Source organism: Festucalex cinctus, chromosome 2 (genome assembly GCF_051991245.1).
Source record: "Festucalex cinctus isolate MCC-2025b chromosome 2, RoL_Fcin_1.0, whole genome shotgun sequence".
Taxonomy (NCBI): Eukaryota; Metazoa; Chordata; class Actinopteri; order Syngnathiformes; family Syngnathidae; genus Festucalex; species Festucalex cinctus.
This window is the reverse complement of record NC_135412.1, coordinates 24,013,901-24,036,249: the sequence shown is the minus strand read 5'-3', so window position 1 is coordinate 24,036,249 and position 22,349 is coordinate 24,013,901. Positions and strand designations below refer to the sequence as shown.

At 41.2% G+C, this 22,349-nt stretch overlaps 2 protein-coding genes across 14 annotated transcripts in view; one reads left to right on the top strand and one right to left on the bottom strand.

The window, feature by feature from the left end:
• Positions 1 to 17,064, top strand: part of LOC144014223 (membrane-associated guanylate kinase, WW and PDZ domain-containing protein 1-like) — a 139,060-nt gene extending 121,996 nt beyond the window's left edge. For 11 of the 13 annotated variants that reach the window (XM_077513872.1, XM_077513870.1, XM_077513867.1 and 8 more), the window contains 6 exons: positions 3,948 to 4,151; positions 5,572 to 5,659; positions 5,743 to 5,797; positions 6,349 to 6,492; positions 6,569 to 6,707; positions 11,062 to 17,064. In XM_077513872.1, coding sequence (XP_077369998.1) covers positions 3,948 to 4,151; positions 5,572 to 5,659; positions 5,743 to 5,797; positions 6,349 to 6,492; positions 6,569 to 6,707; positions 11,062 to 12,059 — 1,628 coding nt within the window. In that variant the 3' untranslated portion in view covers positions 12,060 to 17,064. Of the gene's footprint in view, positions 1 to 3,947; positions 4,152 to 5,571; positions 5,660 to 5,742; positions 5,798 to 6,348; positions 6,493 to 6,568; positions 6,708 to 9,306; positions 9,399 to 11,061 lie in introns of all 13 variants that reach the window. The other 2 variants (XM_077513877.1, XM_077513875.1) reach the window with 1 other exon arrangement.
• Positions 17,065 to 20,183: 3,119 nt separating this feature from the next.
• On the bottom strand, positions 20,184 to 21,684 carry LOC144014221 (rhodopsin). The gene has a single exon (XM_077513863.1). It carries the CDS (start codon positions 21,580 to 21,582, stop codon positions 20,518 to 20,520), a length of 1,065 nt encoding a protein of 354 aa, XP_077369989.1. The 5' UTR covers positions 21,583 to 21,684; the 3' UTR covers positions 20,184 to 20,517.
• Between the last annotated feature and the right edge of the window lie 665 nt (positions 21,685 to 22,349).

The window sequence follows — 22,349 nt, the reverse complement described above, 5'->3', positions numbered from 1 at the left end:
GCAGTGGTAGCGGTAGCAGTAGCAGTAGTAGTAGTGTTGTTCCGATACTGGTATCGGCAGAGACCCTGGCAGGACAGCTTTTTCATGTTGAGGAAAAAAAAACCTTCAGTATCGGTATGGTATCGGCATCGGCCGATACTGCAAAGCTGGGTATCGGAATCGGTATCGGGAGGTAAAAAAACGGATCGGAACAACACTAATTATTATTATTATTAGTAGTAGTAGTAGTAGTAGTAGTAGTAGTAGTATATTTAAGTTGTATATTTAGTGCATTTAGAAATATGTTTTTACTAGGGCTGCACAAAAATGCTATTTTCAACAGATACCGATAAACCAATAATTTAGAAAGTGCCGATGTCCATAAAGCCGGTAATTTTTGTTTTCTTTAAAGCTTAGCATTAGCTAAGCATTATCTTAGCATTAGCTTAGCATTAGATTAGTATGCTAACTTAGCATGCTAAATTATAGGGGTGTTAAAAAAAATCGATTCGGCGATACTACATCGCGCGATTCTCGAATCGATTCAATAATCGGCAGAATCGATTTTTTTTTTTTTTTTTTTTTTAGGATTCACACCTTGAGCATGGAAGAATGTTATATGAACGGCACATTAAGCCTTAATATTTTTATTTTAATGCTGTTCAAATGTGAAACAGATTGCAAACTGTTTGTGTACAGTGGCTCACGGTTATAAGCCTCAAGTTTTAGATAAATATATTCATACAAATCTTACAGTGTACATGTACAAATTTACTGATAGTATTTTCTAAATTTGAATGGAAAAAAATCGCAACAATCGACTTATAAATTCGTATCGGGATTAATCGGTATCGAATCGTGACCATTCGTATCGGGATTAATCGGTATCGAATCGAATCGTGACCTGTGAATCGTGATACGAATCGAATCGTCAGGTACTAGGCAATTCACACCCCTACTAAATTAGTATTAGCTTAGCATTATCTTAGTATTGGCTTAGCATGCAACTTAATATACTAACTTAGCATGCTACATTAGCATTAGCTTAGCATTAACTTAGCTTAACATTAGCATTAGCATGCTAACTTAGCATTAGAATTAGCTTAGCATTAGCTTAACATGTTAACTTAACATGCTAACTTAAACTTAGCCTTAGCATTGGCATTAGTATTCCCTTAGCATAATGGCCCCGGATATCCACTATCTGCAATGTACAGTCGGAGGTGAGATTCGAACCCGTGACCTCCTGCTTACTGAACAATGTAAGTGAGCTACTGAGCAGTAGCAGAGCGCTGCTAATGCTGATCAGTTGTTTGTCTGGAAGTGAGCGGGGAAAGTGGGAAAATTCAGTGCCTGTCCCATTGAAAATGAAACTTTCAGAATTCCCACAATAATTTGGTCAACACACATTTTTTCACCGGACTAAAACTCGCCATAGTAGCCACTTGTTGATACACTGTACTGTAATTGTGCATCAAGTTGTTTTTTTCATCAAAAAGATGAGAGAACATTTGATGCGAAATAGTTTTAGATCCCAAATCTTCAACATAATCTACTGACAAAAAAAATATAGTGAGGTTAAATGATTGTTCTGACAAAAACGAGACTAAAATGTTGACAGTTTTTGTTGACTAAATCTAGACGATTACAATTGTTTTCTTGGACTAAAATAAAGACTAAAATGCTCGGTTTATAGTTGACTAAAAATGGACTCAATCAAACTGGGATGAGGTTGACTAATCATGATAAAAACTAACAAGTGTGATTGAAACTGGACTAAAACTGAGACTAAATTTAAAAATGGCGGCTCAAATTTAACACAAGTGTGCGCGCTAGTCAACACAAGCATGTCTTAATGCCGCCAAAGCCTTTGAGGCGTTCGCTTCGGCAGTTTTCTCCTGCGGAGGGCAGCCTGAGATGAATGGACTTTCATGTGCTGCACATCCGGCTTCACACGTTCCCAATAGAGTTCAACCAAGCTGAGATATGAAAAAATCAAGTGTATTTTTAAAAACATGAAAACGTATATTTTATGAGTTCTTCAAACAAGGGAATAACAGTGAAGCATGAGGTGGTTCAGTCACTCGTATAGCATGCAACCGACCTCCCCGTGCTTTCCTATTGGCAGCTGCTATAGAAGACGCCACTTCAAAACTTCACTTTCAAACGTTTTTATTCCAGTTAATATAAAAATAAATCTACTTAAAATCAAATTTAAAATCAATGCGTTCAATTAATAACCAAAGACTAAAACAAAGGACATTTTTGCTATAATTATAGTTAGTTTTGTAGACATAAAATTTCGTTTGTTAGCTTTCATTTTTTAAAAAGCGATTTCGTTTTTACTTTATTTTGTTAATGAAATTGTTTTTTGGATTTTAGTTTTAGTTTTTTTCGTTAGTTTTAGCTAACTAAAATAATCTGGGCAGGTATTCATTTAAGCAGTGAATGTTTGCAAACATAGCGAACTTGGGGTTTTCGTCATTGTTCGGAAAAGGTTGCAGTTGCTCACAGGCAGTTTGTACTTTTTGAAAACAATTTTTCTTGTCGCAAAGAAATTTTGACAAGAAAAATGTGTCTCTCTCTCTCTCGCGCTCCTCAGCCAGAGGGCGACGTGCACCATTCCACCTTTCCATGCACTGCTGTCATGAGGATTGAGGTTGCGGCAGATTTATACATGCTTTCCATAAACGTTATTTGCGTCACGCAAACTACATGTGGCTATTTGCGCTGGCGTTAGTGAATTAGACGCTGTATATCAATGAGTTTCATTTGCATTGGGGTGGGCACATTTTGCATCAAATGTGTGCAAATTACCTAATTTACATACGCACAAATGACACTGGCGCACCGGGGCGCAATCTGGTTGGCAGCGCACTTAGTGATGGATTTCCCCATCTGCGCGTTTTTAGTTAATTAGGCGTTTGCTGATTGCTCCATTTTTACCGGTTAGCGCCATGCAAAGGCGACGCAAACCTTTAGTGATTATGCCCCAAAGCTGTGTATTATCTAGATTATAAAGATTAAAAGAAAATATGTTCAACATATTGAAAATTTGAAAAGTTGTTTTAACAAACATGCTTAAGGGCATTTCAACAGTTACTTTTTTTTTTCTTAATTTTGACGCTAATATTTTCTCTCTTACTGCAAATTAATATCAGCTCCAAATCTGTTATTGGCCTCCTGACTACGAATAATCGGTATCGGTCCTGGGAAGAAGAAAAAAAAATAAAAAAAAATAAAAAAAATACATCGGCCCATAACTACTGCGTACCTGTCATGTAAAGTAAAGCCTTGTATCTCGTGTTATCTGGACAGAGGACAGGACACAAGTGTTTGTTTGTTTTTAAATCAGTTGCAGAGTAGAGACGCGTAATAAATCCAGACGTCATAAGAAAAAAGAATCATAACCGGGTGAAAGATTGTGAGAATAGGGGAAGAAATGAAGGGGTTGGATGACCAAACATCCCCAGTGTCTATTTGCCGTTTGATGATCGCTGTCACTCAGCTCGCTCTGACCTCTGACTGACTGTTGTCATTTCAAAGATCTGTCTGGATATGTCACCTGTGAAAACTCCACTTAAGAAGTGCTTGCACTTTTGGAGCCACTCAATAGCCCTAAAAACAAATGATTTTGGCCTTGGTAGATATTGATCCTTGGATCATGAAGGAGAGTGGGTCTGTGGCCATCACGATGCTCTGACTCTATGTGAAGCCTTTGATGGGTTGGACCTGTGTCATTTGCTTGCCATTGCATTGATTTCCACATCAGACAAAACGCTTCCTCACAAATGTTGCTTGTGTATTGGTTTGCACATCGGTATGTCAAGCTGATTGCTTTCTGTGGGTCAATTGGGTTATGATTGGGGACGATTTAATAAGTTTTCCCTGTCTCCTTTTGTCCCCTTCTTTTTCCTTAATCAATACACCCAATCAACGAAATCGCGCACATGTTGTCAACACAAAAGCTGGAAACGCTTGTGTGGCCATGCCCCACAAAATAGGACGCATCATCGAAGGCAGCCCGGCGGACCGCTGCGGCAAGCTGAAAGTGGGCGATCGAATCTTGGCCGTCAACAGCTGCTCCATCACCAACAAGTCCCACTCAGACATCGTCAACCTGATCAAGGAAGCTGGGAACACCGTCTCGCTCAGGATCATCCCCGGTGATGGTAAGACCCCGAGTCTGTCAGCCTTTACGTCATAATGCTGCAGCACATGACTTATTCATGGTTGTAGGCTTGGAAAGGGCACTCGTGCTTCTCAAAACTGGCAAAAGCACTTTTCATCCTGGTGTGAACCCTCACTATGGGGCGGATTTGCTAAAAGGTTTGCCGGGCACGAAGAAATTGACCTTATATTTCTTTTCTTAGTTACTGGTTCCTTTTATTCCATTGTTGTTTTGCTTTCTTTCTGCCTTTTATTCTGTATTCTTTTAGCTTTTAACTGTTTTTATTTTGCTGTCTTTTATTCTCCCCGTACCTGTATGGGTCTTCTCCGGGTTCCCCGGTCTCCTCCCACATTCCAAAGACATGCATGGCAGGTTAATTGAGAGCTCCAAATTGTCCCGAAGTGTGCTTGTGTGTGTGGATGGTTGTTCGTCTCTGTGTGCCCTGCGATTGGCTGGCAACCAGTTCTGGGTGTACCCCGCCTGCTGCCCATAGCCAGCTGGGATAGGCTCCAACACCCCCCGCGACCCTTGTGAGGAGCAAGCGGTTCAGAAAATGGATGGATGGATATTTTGTTGTCTTTTAGTTTTTACCTCTAGTGTTTCCTGCTGGGTGCCTTTCCTCATGTGGTTTCTCTGTGCCCCGCCATGTTTTTTTTTTTTTTTTAGGGGGACGGGGGCTTGTCGGGGCAATTTTTTTTTTTTTTTTTGTATTATGGGGTGTTTTAATTATTTAGCACCTTGCATTGCATTTTAATGTATGAAAGGTGCTATATAAATAAAGTTTTATTGATTGATTGATTGAGATGCGGAAGCTGAACAAGCGCAACCAGGAATTCATCTGAAAAACGGTCAACAAAAAATGGTATCATATCCTCTATTCAGCAATGCAATTTTTTGCTATCAAATGTGGTATCTATGGGTTAAATTTGAGCCAATCACAAGAAGGAGTCATGCCATCTCCCTTATGGCAAAAACTGCTTTCAACTCTCAATAAACACAATGAATCATACGTCATACGTGAATCATAATATGGCTTTTATGCGAGTGCTGGCTTACCCAAAATTATTGCAGTGATCGATTAATTTTTTGCAACTCAGTGATGATAACATTTGTAAAACCTGATCCACCAACATTCCCAATTCCATGACTTTGGGGTAATTTAATCCCAAATCTGCCATAATGAAAACCATCACAGTTACCTAAAGCACAAAACTGTCTTTTCTTTTTTTTTTAATACGGTAATGCATCACGTTTACACCTGATGCCGACAGAGCACATTTTTGGTCTGTTAGAGTGAGTGAACACGTAATTTAACGGCCATGAACATTTTCTAAAACCATCCACAGAAATATTCAGAATATGCTTTTACAATACTGTATCATTGTTTATTTGTTACATATGGTATTTGTGATCCTCCGCAGAGTCTTCAAATGCTTCTCTGCTGACCAATGCAGAGAAGATTGCTACTATCACCACCACGCACACTCCTCAACTGTCCAAAGAGTCTCGGTATGTATGCGCATGTATTATTTAGGAACCTTTTTTTTTTTTTGCCTAAATATTGAACGGTGTGTTCTTGTGGGTTTTTGCAGGAATAATTCCAAGTCGAAAGGAGTTCCTCCTCCTCCCCCTACACAAATATCACAGGTGAGAATACATACTTCACTGACCAAATATGATATTATCCCCCCCCCCCCAAAAAAAAAAAAAAAATCTATTAAAGGGCAAGTCAACCTTAAACATTTCTTGGTAATAATTTGTTATATGTGCCTTCACTAGTCTAAACATGACATTCTGATGAATATTAAATTTGTGGAATATGAGTTACGAAGCAAAATCCAGCCGTTTTATCCATCCCAAGGGGCGGCCATTTTCCCACTTGCAAATATATATATATATATATATATATATATATATATTTTTTTTTTAATCTCACCAGGTATCGGTATCTATGGCAATCACTGCCATGCCACGACCATCTGGTCGATTGACCACGACCACAGTCACTGCCTTGGCTGCTCAGACCATCGTATAAATGTAGCTGAATGAGCTCATATGATGATGATTATATTCATCAGTCGTGCATTCACTGGCCCTGCAATCACTGACATTTAGCGACTTCAGTGGGATGATGATCGATTATTCCTATTGTGGATTTGACACTTCACTCTTTTTTTTTTTTTTTTTTGGTAACTCAGGACAATGAGTTCTACTCAGTGGACCTTGAACGCGACAGCAAAGGTTTTGGTTTTAGCCTGCGAGGAGGACGGGAATACAACATGGACCTTTATGTGCTGAGACTCGCTGAGGACGGAGCTGCTGTCAGGAATGGCAAAATGCGGGTATGAAAACATCCGCCTATCATTACGTTCCCGTTCGCATATCCTTGCTCACAATGAGAATGTTGCTGCTTTCTAGGTGGGAGACGAAATTTTGGAGATTAATGGCGAGAGCACAAAGAACATGAAGCATTCGCGTGCCATTGAGCTGATCAAGAACGGAGGGCGCTGGGCACGGCTCGTCCTGAAACGCGGGGATGGATCTGTACCTGAGTATGGTAGGTTTGCATTTCCTCGCCTCCAAATCCTTTTTCAACCTTTTGTGCTACAATATCAAGCTCATTGTGGTCACCACTAATGAAAAAGGATTCTTTTCATTAGCTCGCAGCCATTTTCAGTGAAGCCCTTCGCTCCCGTCTGTTTTCCTGGATTTTGACAGATTTTGCATGGCCCACGGAATATTGTGTTCTATTGCTATAAAAACATAGAACCTACTAAAAGAAAGATTAGACTCTCTTCTTTTGTTTTGCAACAATTGGCATAAGAATATAGCAAAGTTTCATCATTATTCACAAACCTGTTGAAAATGCTGGGAAAAAGAGCTTGTTGCAACATAGCCCTGGTTGATCTCTTATACTCTGCTGCCACCTGCTGGCCGTTTTTAAAATAACTACCATTTGTTTAAGCCACCTCTTCATGACAGAAGCTACATCAAAGCCTTATGTGCTCTTGCATTAATAAAACAAAAAAACAAAACATATAAATATGATTTGGGGAGGGATGGACAAAGTATTAAAACACGTTTACACGTTTTTGGGTTTGAATGAGTTTCATGGCAGAAAGAGAACTGAGGTCCAGGCTCACATTTTCAAATCATCTTTATTGTATGTAAAACATTGAACTTTTATTATTAAAGTGAAAGTCGAACCAAAACTGTCCTTTCAAATATGTTCTATGCAGCCACACTAGTCTAAACACGGTGTTCTGATTGATATTACGTTTGTGTAATATGAGTTAAGCAGCTAAATCCAGCCATTTTTATCCATCTCAGTGGGCGTCAATCACAATTGCTCAGCGCTCAGGTAATAATAACCAATCACACCTCAGCTTTAGAAAATGGGCGAGCCGTGATTGGGTCACAATATTAATCAGAATCCCATATTTCGACGAGTGGGTGTGCATACAAAAACTATCGGGGTTGCCCTCCCCCTTAAAGGGTGTTTGGCCCTTGATGCGGCATATAACTGAAAATAACATTTACTACTAATGTATTTGTCTTATACATTGTAGAACTTTTCTGAATATGCAAAGATGCAATTTAACTATTTGATTTGATCTTTATTTATTTCGAACAAGTACAATAAAACTCAACAAAAAACTTCATACAAAGTGTTCGGTTTGAGAAGGGGCCGAAGGAAACCAAAGCTATTTACAGTTAAACAAGTAACATTTCTTCTCATAACACTGTTGTAAATAAAGATAATTAATTTTTGCAAGCAAAAATGGTTCCTTCCACTTTCTGCTCTGTGTCAAGGTCCAAACTGTGGAAATATTACATGACTAATTCCCAAGGAACAACTTTAAAAAGCGTCAGCTGACGACAGATTGCTCCGGTTTTGACTCTGAATGTCGAGATGGGATTCAGCTGATATTTTCTGCTGGCTTACACCACCACACCAAAATCTTGCTCAAATCCTAAACTATGTGCCTTCAAGAAAAATGTTCAGGTAGCGGTTTGTAAAAAAAAAAAAAAACAAAAAAAAAAAAAAAAAAAAAAAAAACTATATGCAATTGCTTGATTGACTAACTTTGGTGGGCTTGATAGATTTTAGTAAAATAATTTCAAAGTGACACTTGCACCCTCCAATTTTTCCATATGTGGCCCTTAGAGGAAAATGTCCGGACACAAGTGCAGTAAATGGTTAGAAAAAAAACATTTTGATGTGAACTGATGAGTTCAAATCATAGTTTAATCAGAAAACTTGGGACAAATTGGCCTCAATGAAGAAATGTTGGCTACAGAAATGTGTTGACAGATAACATGTAATGTTTAACTTCTGTTGTGATATTCCTTTCCATAAACTGGAGCCTCTTCTGATGGATTGTTCCGGTCATTGTTTATGTCTTATTGTGGCCCTCTTAAAATAATGGCCTGTCACGTTTGGGACTTTTTGTTTTGCCTTAAACATCTTCTCAAGATGCTTGCTGCCTCAGTTAAAATTGGCGACATCCTTAGTTGTGGGAAAGCGTTCCCACATATGTTATTTGTATTCTTTCTTATGGTTGGAATGCTGAAAGCATTCACTCTAACATTCAGCGAGACGTCCCTCAATGACATTTCACGACACTTCAATGATGACAGCAAGTCCTCTGTATCTCAATGGGTAGACTACTGAAGCAGACCTGTGACCAGTAAACAGGAGGCGAGGGTTCGAACTTTACTTCATGAGCATTCAGCTTAACATTCAGCTTTCAGCATTCCCGTGCAATTTCTTAGAAATTGCACTTAGTCTAGTTAAACAAGTCATTTAATTCTTCCCAAAATAAATTTATTAATAAGTTTAATATAACCAGTAGGCTACTTTGGTTCAGTTGTTGTTGTTGTTTTGTTTTTTTAATGTTTTCCATAAATAAATAAATCACTTGGGCCATTATTTTAAAGAGGGTGACGCTATTTCCTCGGTTTAACTTTTGAATGTATTTCTCCCCTTTTGTGAAACAGTACAAAGTGTTCTACTGTCTTTGGCGGTATACTCTCTCTTAGAATGAAATGTAAAACTGCCTCTTGTCTGTTTTATTTGTGTTCTCCTCTCCTCTTCTTCTCTCTTTCTTTCTCCGACCTCTCTATTGTCGCTGGGCTCTTCCTCCTCTCTCCAGCGATGATGGCTCCTCATCTCGCTGTTGGTACGATGAGGAATGACAAGATGGGAGAGCCCTGTTTCTACCTAATGGGCCAAAATCAGACCACGGTTTGTAGCCAGAAGTCTGTCATGATGCACTACCCGTTGCCCCCACCCCTCGCCCACATCATCTTTGATTTCTTTCCCAGCCCTCCATCAGCTCATCCCGACCTGCATCCTTCTTTGTGCATTGACAAAAGTCAACAAGCTTTCTGTCTTGTGCCTGATTCAAACTTTCACATGTGGAAAGGACCGGAACTAACTTAATGCCGTCACTCATCAGCTGCTGTTGCCATAGCAACCTGGCTAATCTGTCTAAATCCCAGTGAGACACATCATCGTATTGTTTTGAATGCTCTCTCAGGTGCCTGCGGTGTCATTGATCGATAACCCCGCCCCCCACACTTGCTGACGTTCACCTGCTCTTGTTGCTGAAATCACCTACCTTGTGTTTCACCTGCAGCCCTGGAGGCCAAATGCACTGAAGCCATGTGTCACTTCAGTGCAACCTCCATGTATATTTGTATTAAAAAAAAATATAATAATAATAATAAGATGTGCATCACTGTCAAGTCTAGTGGTGCAACGGATCACAAAAGTCATGGTTCTGATCAGATCACGGATTGGATCGTTTTTCTTTGGCTCAGCAAAATAAAAAAAAAAAAGGATAAATGTCTAAAATATCTAAGTCATTTGGGATTTAGGAACACAACTTTAAGTGCAATATGAGGCAGAAACGTTCTTCTTGAAACATGGTCCATGTGTAAAATAACAAGGTATTAATGGCTTAGTTGTGCTCCTAAAATCTAAACGGCTATGTTGAGTTGAATGTTTTTCTTTTTTTAATGGGCAAAGACAATGTTCTATTTATCTTTTTTTTTTTTTATAATAATGAAACAACCTCAACGTGAAATTTAAGGCACTTTCCCTTCCATTAAACAAGGAGAGTGAATTACAAAGTAGCCTTGGTCCAGAATTTTGAAAAAGAATTCATGTAAGTCAGGTACAAGCTGTCTAACTCCTTTTCAGCTACCAGCCAGGCACTCATTGGTCATGCTAACAGCTAGCTGCTAGCCACTTACGTCGGAGACTTCTGCTGGATCATAAAACGACGGCATAATTAATTAGCTGTTTCTTGGCGTCCTAAATTAGCCATTAAATATGAGTTTGCGATAGCATTGTGTTGATGTTGCTCGCAACTACAATGTCAATCAACTACGATAAAGAGAAGGCAAACTAGCAATCACGCCACAACGTGGGCCAACTTCAAAGTAAAAGTCTACTAAGGTTATTTGCATTGCCCTCAACATATTATTTGGCACTTTATTTTGAAGTTAACCTTGCTACGCTGAGTATGTTTCAGCATCCTTCACATGGTGTCAAGACGAGAGACAGGAAAAAAAAAAACTTCTTCTGTTTGCTAATATTGTGAATGTGAACCGATCATGTTGCTTTCGTGTGTTTTTTTTGTTTGTTTTTTGTTTTTTGTTTTTTTGATTCCACCAACCGATCCGTGGATCGTGCGCGATCGGAACCGACCACGGATCAATGATGATCCGTTGCACCACTACTGCCAACCATAACCGGAAGTATGTGCTGCATGACTTGCTTTAAATCCCCACCCAGTGGTCCTGTCATGTCACCACAGCTTACCGTATATGCACATGGGATGTCTGCCACTCTTTCTAACCATCTTTTTTTTTTTTTTCTTTTTGTTGGTCCTCTCCTTCAGACGGCAGCAATGACGGGTACCCTCCCACACCCGGGGCACAAAACACTTCGGAAGTGAGAACGCTGCCAGCCAACAGCCGATATCGCACCTCTTTGGATTCCAGTTATCCACCAGACCTTCACACACCATCACGCCGGGACGAGGCTGGGCGTGGGCGAGACAGGAACAGGAACAGGGACAGGGTCGTGGCGGATCAGATGGACTACCAAGCCCGACAGTTGAACCCTCACCTTCACCACACCTGGAATAACAATCACAGTCATAGCACCCCCAGACCACTGTCTCCGGACGACAGCGACGGTAGCAGCGGCGACAAGAACAACCGAGGGCGCAAAGTCAAAAAGTCTGAGTCTGAAAGCGGGATCTCCAAGCTCCTAAAGACTCTGAGGAAGGACAACTCGGGGAAGAAGGCCGTGGCGGCGCAGAAGGCCGCCAACCGCAGCTCGACTTCGGACGGGAAGTTTGGCGCGCAGCGCCGCGGCTCCCTGGACCGCTCACCGACGCGAAAGCGCACCTCCTCCCCCGACGGTCGGAGGGCCAAGTCGATGGATCGCAGGGCCGAGCGAGCGCAACGGGATCAGGGGTACGAAGACGGGGGCTTCCCTGAGCGTAACTTCTACGGGCGAAGGCGAATCCGGGAGGCCGACAATGCCGGTGGAGGCGATTCCTCGTCTCTTTCCAGGGGCGGCGCGTACGATCGGGTTGCCAAGAACGGGAACCTGATGCGGGACTCTTCCTTGGAGCGATATCGGCCGAACGGGACGCCGGAGAGACAATATCGACGGGAGCGTGACTCTTCCCCTGACAGCAACTACAGCCGGGATGAGCAGAACTATGCAGCAGCGCCCAGACTAAAAGACTACTACAGCATGATGAAGAACAACGCTGCATACAAGAACACAGGCCACAACAAAAACGCAGTTTGCCAAAGCCCAAAGCAGCTCCCTGAGCCCAAGAGAAAGCTGTACAAAGAAAGCCCCAAAGACCTCAGCATCTAGAGCCCAGCGGACTCTTCCCCCGACACACTTTGTGTAACATAACACTGGAATTGGACCAATGGAGACCTGAATAGTCAACTGCTTTATTGATTGACTTCACTTCTTGTGATCCCGTCCGGAGATTCCGAAAACAGCAGGAGTACTACAATCCCATCGGCTTACACTGGTTGTTTTTGTCATCGTTACGTTGCTCATAACAGCTTGTCGTGCTATAATACGAGTATTGTATGTGCCTGCATACGAAATTGGTGATTTTGCTTTTTGTCTGCATTGCTGAATCGAAGTGTTTTGTTCCCTTCCACTGTAGTTCGAGGCACGTTTCAATATGTGCTTTTTTGTCAACTTCTTACTTTAAAGGGACATTCAGTGATCCCTAGCGCCATCTAGTGGTGAACTAATCATTCATTAATTCTAAGAACCGACTTGTTTATTAATGGAATCCTATTCTCGTAGCTTTTTTTATTACGATTTTTCGCTCAACGTAAAGCTCTGCTCCTCCACTATTAGATTTTTTCTGTGAGCACAAATTGTTGCGGAGTTATGGAGACTTGGAAAAAGATGCGTCATTTCCTGTCTTCTGCGTCACTCTCCTCTTACACACTGCTTGTCCCTACTCCATACATGAAAATCTGCTGTAACATAAAAAAATACCTCCCGTAACGTATGCCGTAACGTATGGTACCGATACAAAGCTCTGCTTCTCCGCTCTCAGAATCCGTTGGAATTACTTTGCTATCACAAACGGTTCCGGATTTACGCTTATTTGAAGTCACTCCCCTCCGACGCACGAGTTCCTCGTCCTCCACTCGTGACATTCTGCCAACTACCGTAATGTATGAGGTATCGATGTAAAGCTCAACCTCTCTGCGCTCTGAAGCCGTTGGAATACGTTGCTAGCGTGTTCATGAGGTTCATGAGTTACGGTAATTTGAAAAACGTGCCAAATTTGCTGTTGGGGACGACAGGGTTCGTATGTTGAGGGTTAACCTTGCTCTACAAACTGAATTCTCGCCGTATTTGTGAGTTCACAAAATTCTGACAACACATCTTGTACCGAGCCCATTGACTTCCACTGATCCAAACAGAGCGACATTGTGTTTCGGGCGAGACATACAGCTGTGACGAAACCAAGAAGTCACTGTCGACGCAAACAAACAAACCGAATGAACGAATGGATGCTGCAATTAATTACTCACCGTTTCCTGGTTGAATGTTGAACAGCGAGAGACGCTTCGTACATTTTTAGATGGTAAATATGCTGCATTCGAGGATGGTCGGAAGTCAGCAGTTGGTTTTTCCCAATTCCGACCTGAAAGCGAAAGCGTTTGAGGCGAAAGTAAACAACCAAAATGGCGGATAGAGGTAAATTGTTTTTAATTTTGGTTCTTAAAACTCATTTTTTACCTCCAGCAAACACACCTTCTCGTAATTTTGCTTCATTTATTGTTTTTATCTTATTTCATAAGCATTCCATACGGTTTTGTTGTTCACCGTGTAATTTCATGCCGGGAGATAGCGGCATACGGTCACGTACGTTGCGTTACGTAAAGTTATGTTGAATGTTTAGGAATGAAGAAAGCTATCTCGTTTTATACTTGAGTAAATTGTGTTTTACCATTTACGATCTGTGGTCGTCATTGTAGAGTGACGTCACTTGTAGTCCGCCGGTGAAGTCGGGGTCCTTCTTTTTTTTTTCCGACTTCGCAAGTGGAATTTCTGAGTTCAATACTTCGTACAGACTTCCTGGTTTGAACTCGGAAAAGTCCGACTTCCGACCATCCTCGAATGCAGCAATATGTTTGTGCTTTTTCCCCGCCCTTCGACGAGAACGAAGACGACATTTTCATCCGTTGGCCGTGATTGAACAAACCTGTACAAAATGGCGCATCGTCCAATCTGCTCAAAGTATTGTACAGAATGTCCCGCCTTTCCCGAGCAAATCACCGTGGAGCAGTCCCAGATTGATATTGTGGAGAACTCCCTTGAGTGAATCACAATATCAATCTGGCTATTGCCAGGTTAAATATTTATGTCAATAGTATGCAAAAAATTGCTGTATTGCATAAACTTTTTTTTCCATATAGATCTAATAATCACTAATTGTCACTCTTCTGCTTTGCTCTCGTGAGCTTTTACCAGCTTCTGCCAAGCCGAGATGCTCGTTTGCTAACGCAAAATAAGAAATGGTGGTAGGCTTGCGAAATCTGGTCCCTCTGAGCCACCATAGTCTGCGTGCTCCTGCGTACTTCTAATGCTATTCTTTCACCACTAGATAGCGCTAGGAACTAAACACTGGGTCTTTAATGAACAAACGATGGCACAAATCACCCATGGCTTATGAGAACTGTGGAAAAAAAAACATTGGGTATGTTCAAAAGTGAAGAACTGGAGCTAAAGTAGAGTGCTTATATTCTAAATAATTTATTTATTTCACGTGTCTGATAGCTGTTTTTATTTAATTTGGCACATATCAGCCAGTGCGTTTGGTTAAATCCTTCAGATGTATGCTGGAGAAAGCATGGTTATATTACCATAAACAATGACATTTCTAAAGCTTCCACGAATGATCGCACAAGCGGAAATGAGTGAATGGATTCATGATTAACCATATGCAAGATGCATGCATGAATTCGAGTTGAGCTTGCCCACTTTTTCCTAACGAGCTTATTGGTATGACGTCAACACATTTCCAACAGATACTGTGAGCTCACAGTACGTGTTGGCCACCACCTCCTCACTCACCACACAAGTGGCTGACGTTACGCAGAATCTACAAGTTATTTTTCAAAAAAAAAAAAAAGCAAAAACTGAACCTATCTTTAGTTCCAAACTGTCATGTTCTAGCAAACGACTTGGCCAGCACAAGCTGTAATACAATCCAAACTAAACATTTGCCACCTGCCCACAATCATAGCACACAGATACTACCAACACTACTTCAAAGCAGCCATGAATGTTAATTCAATACAATTCCTTAACATGATCAGAAAGCACTTGCGGATGAGAACACCCTAATGACATTTACACGTTGACTGAGGTCCTACACAGTTTCTTGTGGTAGGAGACGACCAATCTGCCATGCTGAGCCAACACTGTCGCCCCACTGGAGTCTGGCTGCTGCTTTATAAAACCTGTTTTGTGACTGTTTGTCTGTTTTTTGTTTCACAACAACAAACGCGTCGGCTACTGAAAGGCACGCTTGGAAGTCGCACAGGCTTCGCTTTGAGACCGGGATAAGACTCGATTCACATTCGGTCTCGAAAAGCAATTCAGCATAAAACTATTACAAACACGAAACATTCTCGAGAAGGTCGAGCTCTTGGTTTGTCCAACCTTTGAGAACGGGCATCCTATTACACTTACCAAAAATATAAACGCAACACTTTTGATTTTGCTGCCATTTTTTTATGATGAACTCAAAGATGTAAAACTGCTTCCACATACACAATCTCACCTTTTCTCTCAAATATTGTTCACAAGCCAGTCTAAGGCCCGTTTCAGTGTATCCGTGCAAGTTTCTTACCGTTTAGGCAGTTCGTCCACACAGCGGCTCGGTTTTGGAGCTTGAAACCGATCACTTTTGAAACGGGGCTCCAGAGTGGAAAGATTTCAAAACATGCGCCGTACGTTCCAATGTGGACACCATAGCTACTTCTCCCGTGACTGCGAACGAACCCCCAGTCTGTCAACAAGAATGGCAGATAGCCGTGTCTTTGTCGTTTTGCGCAACCTCCTTAGCTTGTTTATGCTTTTACAGCAAAATGTTTTGCGTGATGTTGTACTTGAATCCACCCGGCATTGTCACGTCTCCTGTGTTGTGTTCGTCTCACTGATATGTATGTATTACTGGATAGCCGATGGCCCATACACGCCCGTGCAAGCCGTTAAAGTGACAGGGCAGCCATCTTACTCCTCCTTCTGTCTGTCCAAGATATGTTTGAGGAATGAAGCCCGCTTTGCTTCTATGTAAACAGGGCCTTAGACTGGTCTGTTAAGAATATTTGAGAGAAATGGTGATATTGTGTATGTGGAATAAATTTTAGATCTTTGAGTTGATGTCATAAAAATTAAAGCAAAAACAAAAGCGTTGGGTTTATATTTTTGTTGAGTATTATGTACTCTTGGCGAGCGCGCGTGTCAGTTGGTGTCACATCTGCCAATCACACGGTGTCGTGATGTCGTTTACCACCTTTGCAAATACAACCTTGCAGAAGATCAAAATGCAATGCGGTTGATCGACTTCCTCAAGACAGGGCCACTTTCCTATGCTGCAGTCTTGAGTTGACCTTGGTTACATGTTCGCAAAGCTCGATTATACGTGATTATATTTTTCTGCTAAAGCATGATTATATTCTTCCATACATGACCACTGTTTGTCCATCATGGTACTACCACGAAAAAAAAAAAAAAAACATTTTTCAAGATTTTTCCTATGTGACTATTAGGAACCTGTGGAAGAATTAAAAATGTTGCCTTTTTCATGTACAAAAGAGAAATTTATGATACACCCTCAGCAATGAGGAACGTGATATTGTGTTTTTAATCTCTGACTGGACCTGCTGATTTCTGGGAACTATATGTTGAATAACTCTGGATCAGGTATGTAAAGACCTTTTTGGAATGAAAAGACTGAAGCGGTCAAGCTGTTTGTCGGTTTTGAATCTCTTGATGGTTAGCCTGCCTTTGTATTCTAAAGCACTTGTATGCAGTCTGTGTTCTTCAAGCATTATTTCTGGCAATGTGCTCCAGACTGTATGTGTTGATAAGAGCAGTAAATGTATATGGGCCACATTTTTTTTTATATAAAACTATGCATATATAAATATTACATTGTTCATAGCTTTATTTGATCCATGAAGCTATACATAACATTAGTCAAAGTACAAGTAGATGTTGACTTATCCGGATTCTTTCCTTGAGATGGATTACACTGTATATGTAGCTATCAAAAGAAGTCTGTGAATGCTATTTTTATGATCAAAATAAAGTTTTCCATACAAAGTCACAGAGACATTTTCATACTTTTGATTCTGATATTTTCACTAATATCTATTTTGAGATCACCGCGGTCACACGACTACCTTCTAATATGCACTGACCTACTTATTTCATAATTACGCGTGAAAATAATCTTTCATCCGTTTATAAAAACATACTGTGGAAAGATGACACGGGCTGTTAGTTAGCCGCCCTCATTAAACGATGCAAACTCATTTATTTGATACGCTCAACCATTAAACCGCATCCTTTCCTGCTTGCTTCACACATTGTGCCAAAACACATAAATCCCCCTTGTTACATTTTTCTAATTCTTGCCATAAAGCTCACACGTTTGAACCCATTTATAAAATAATTACCACCACACACTCCATCCAGGTGTTTAAGTTTTATTTGGACTTCATCACTGATCTTTATTGTTTGTAAGAGCATGAGCACACATTATATGTCATTTTTATCTAAATCTCCTTTAAAAAAAAAAAAAAAAAAAAAAAAAAAAAAAAAAAAAAAAGGAATACCCAAAGAAAATTTGAATTTGTTCTTGAACCATTTGGAGTATCAGCATAGTTTTGGTCTCTCTCTCTCTTTTTTTTTTTTTTTTTTAAAAGGTAACACTTTGATTTTGATTTTGATTTTTTTATTTTTTTTAATCCCCAAGAGTCAGAATCTGTTGAAGTGCTACTGTCACTGAGTAAGTCAGAATAGACACACAAAAAGGATTTTATGTCTGCCTATTTATTTATTTATTTTTTTTCAAAAACATCATGCCAAATTTGACAATAATACTAGAAAATTAGCATTTTACATATTTTTTCTTCCTAATAAGGAGAGGTCCAGTGTGCCATTTGGGTAACCCTTGAGAGCCATGTTTTGTTTCATTTTTTGTTTTATTTGCAACAGGTCCCATGCTTCTAAGTTGGAGGATGGTGCTTCTCCTCTCAACTGGTACACTGCTGTCTGGGCTGTTTGCTGAGTAATCACGTGTGGGACCAGGGTGGAAGAGTAACGGAATACATACCGGCGTTACGTATTCCTAATGCCAAAAAATTACAATTTAAGTTACATTTACTTTTATGCCGAGGGTTTACAGTTTATACGATATGAGTGAGAGCGGGAGAGGGAGAGGGGGAGGGGGAGGGGGAGGGAGAGGGAGAGAGAGAGAGAGAGAGAAATGGGTTACCATGGGAAAATGTTAATAATAATAATTTGACTCTTTGCTAGCAAAAAAAAGCTTTGTGAGCAAGCAAAAGCTTTACTTTATCTCAATGGAGGACTCTGTCTGTCTCTATCTACTCTAAACTCTGAGGTGTGGTTAGTTTCAACGACAGTTTGAAAACAGCATATGGCCTTCAATCAATCAATCAATCAATCAATCAACCCATCTATAGCATTTTAATAGATGATTTTGGAGGTTTTTTTCTGTTACACGGGTTTGCAGCTTTTTTTACATAAACAAAGAGTCCCAATTTTCAAAGATTAAAAAATATATATATTCCCAATTTAAACCAAGAAAAGAATAGTTTCACACTAAAATGTGCCTTAGAGAGATAGTTCGCATTTTTTGACATGAATCTCAATTTCATCCTCACCACCAGTGTGTGCGATCAGCACTGACTTACCCCTGATAGCGTTCTGTGACACGAGTTCTGGTCCGGTGTTGGACGAGAGGAAAATAGTCCAGCAAGCTGGCTGGGGTCACGGAAATAAAGCGTTTTTCTTCTAAAAACAATTTGTGTTTAAAAGAGTGATACATTTGCATCACAATACTCCTTTCTGAAAAAAAGTCAGACGCCATTACCGCCAGGCACTACTTTTCTGTTCGTTCGTATCACTGCGCGGCGCCCTGTAGACAGTTGATAGACGCGCAGCAGACAGCTGATAGTCGCGCCTTCCGCCTTCGAAAAGACAACTTGTAGATTGGTGTGCGTCTATCAGCTGCATGCGGGGCGCCGCGCAGTGATACAAACGAACAGAAAAGTAGTGCCTGGCGGTAATGGCGTCTGACTTTTTTCAGAAAAGGAGTTTAATGATGCAAACGTATCACTCTTTTGAACACAAATTGTTTTTAGAAGAAAAACGCTTTATTTCCGAGACCCCAGCCAGCTTGCTTGACTATTTTCCTCTCGTCCAACACCGGACCAGAACTCGTGTCACAGAACGCTGTCAGGGGTAACTCAGTGCTAATCGCACACACTGAGGTGAGGGAGAAATCGAGACTCATGTAAAAAAAATCCGAACTATTCCTTTAAGCTTCCAACTAAACCTCAGAAAAGGTATACAGTATACCAGATTGTAGCCTTGTTGAGGGTACAACCACTCGAGTATAAGCTTACCACACTTACAGCTGGTCCTTGAAAGCTCCTAATAAACGTTCACCTGTTTGAAAGTCACAGGCTGCAAAGAAAAGGGATCCCAAAAAGGAAAAAAAAACAAAAACCCTACAAATATCTTTGCAGCAAAGTAAGGTGAAATATCCTTTTCGAGGGATCTAATTGAGACAGCATCTTCAATGAATCCATCGGCGGCTCAGGTGTTGTGCTTGGAGCCGAGCTAAAATGTGAGAAGTGTGCAGTTAAGCTGTGTGCCTGCGCCAGTGTAGTAGTAAAACAACGCCCCAGAAAAATAAAATAAAAATATGGCACATAGGCGTGTAACAGAAAGACTGGAGCATATCGGCAAAATGAATGGTACTAATGTGGGAAAAACTGATCTAAAATATATTCATGTCATTCTTGTTTGTTTTTTATGCAGACCAGTGTCGTTAGGCCTATTAGTCATTTGAGCCTTAAAGTCTTTAGTTAATGTCCCCTTTATATAATGACATCAATACTCATTGTGATAAGTTGTGTTGAGTCATGTACTGTATGATGATTAACAATAAATAATCCCCCACCCAGAATAAGTTCTAAATCCAAGGTGACACATGAGTGTGCGTAAAACGCATCTCCAAATCCGGTGTTCTTTAATTCTTGTGCAGTTCGTGTCCTCGTAAAGTAGAAATTGACTCAAGACAGTCATTGACATGCATTCTGAATATGCCATTCACGTTTATTCCTTTGTTCAATATACTATATCTTCATTTGTGCTTATCCATTCCAACTGTAAGTAAAACATAAACATGATGAGTCATTTGCAAAGTGCCTTTTATTTAACTTTTTTTTTTTTTTGCCTTGATTACATGCCTCTACATTCAAATATAAGCCAGTATCATATAGGATCCAACTGTTAAAGATTAACATACGTTTCCCTCAATCTAAGAGAAACAATCTCGCAGATAGTTGTGTTGGATTTTCTGTACATACAGGAACAAATCTGTAATGGGCGGATCTTTCCTGCAACAGTCTTTAGGTTGAACCAACTTGTTTGTAAAAATACAAAAAGGAAGTTGTTTTAAGTAGACATTAGGCTTCAGTCGTGTCCTGGGGGAAGCAGAACTCTTTTTCTTGGATGGACGGACCTTTTATGCGGGAGAGACGGAGCTGGAAGAAACAGACGAGGCTTCGGTTTTGGAGGCGGTAGTGGAGGCGCCCTCCTCCTCTTCAAAGGGATTCTTCCCGCAGCACATGGTGGTGATCATGCAGTGGCGGAACTGCTTGTTCATGCAGATGTAGATCATTGGGTTGTAGATGGAGGCGCTCTTGGCAAAGAAAGCCGGGATGGTCATTAAGACCGGTCCGAACTCGGCGCCCTGATGTGTGAAGATCCACCAGGCCACGCTAGCGTAGGGCAACCAACATACCAGGAAAGCAATCACCATGAGCACAACCATGCGGGTGACTTCCCTCTCAGCCCTCTGGGTGGTCTCGGACTCCTGCTGAGCGGCAGCGGCCTCTTTGACAGCGCAGAGCAGACGGCCGTAGCAGAAGAACACGACGGTCAGCGGAGTGAGGAAGTGGCAGGTGAACATGTAGACCACAAAGGACTCATTGTTGAAACCCTCAGCCCGTGTGTAATAGTCGACTCCGCATGAGCACTGCATGCCCTCGGGGATGTAACGGGACCAGCCGACAAGGGGAGGCACGGCACAAGAGCAGGCCATTATCCAGGTGAAGCCCAAGCCCATGATGGCGTGGTTCTCGCTGAAACGGAAGTTGCTGATGGGCTTGCAGACCACCACCCACCTCTCGATAGCCAGAACCACCAGGGACCAGAGGGCGATTTCACCACCGAGGGTAGCAAAGAATCCTTCCAGGTTGCAGCCCAGACGTCCGAGCACAAAGTAGCCGTGCATGGAGGTGTACATGGTTGTGGTGAATCCTCCAAACACCATGAAGAGGTTAGCCACCGCCAGATTCAGCAGGATGTAGTTTAGAGGGGTCCGCAGCTTCTTGTGTTCGATGGTGACGTACAGAGTGAGGAAGTTGATGGGGAAGCCGAGGAGGATGAGCAAGAACATGTAGGCACCCAGAGCGGCATAGGCTGCTGGGTTGACAAGGTAGTACTGAGGGTATTCATAAGGACTCCGGACAATGCCGGTGGTGTTAAGCATAGGGATGTAGAAATAAGGTCCCTCGGTGCCGTTCATGGCTGCAGTTGGCGGTTGCGATCAGCCCTTCTGTTGATGATTCTTCTGGCTGGTCAGGACGTGATGGAGAGGGACCTTGCTACAATTGCACCCCGGTGGTGGCCGTCAGCCTTTTAAAAGGCACGCTTTGGATTATCACTTTCCAAATCCGTCAGCACAAAGTGATTTAGGCCACGTTTAATATCTAATCCAGCCATCACTGCAAACAGAACTGACCACTCATCAATATATTAAGGTATTACACTTGCTCATTCCTGTCATCACCTGTTTTAAACACATGTAACACTCATTTTACACAGCAGCAACCGGTTTTCTTTGTAAATTGGCTTTCACTTGTATAGCGCTTTTCTAATTTTTTAAAGCGCTTGAAAAGTGTCTCCTCATTTTACATACTCATGATGCAGCATCAGTACCAACTCTGGGTTCAGTATCTTGCTCAAGGTCACTTTGACATGGTCACAAGGGCTGAGGATCAAACCGACAACCTTCAGGTTGGAGACAACCACTTTACCACCTGAGCCATGCCACCCATCTTGTCATACACAACATCTTCTAAACATATCTTTTGTTTGTTTGTTTGATTATTTCCCATAAGACTGTTTTATCCTAAAGCACATATTGGTTGTTAGCATCCAAACTCTAAATTGAAGTACTGTATCTGCTTTCACTTCCAGATGAACTAATCAAAGTGTGTCCCTTTCTCCTACTCGGTAAAGTTTCACAGATCATATTCAGGTTAACCATAAGTAGAGAAATGCAGTGTAACT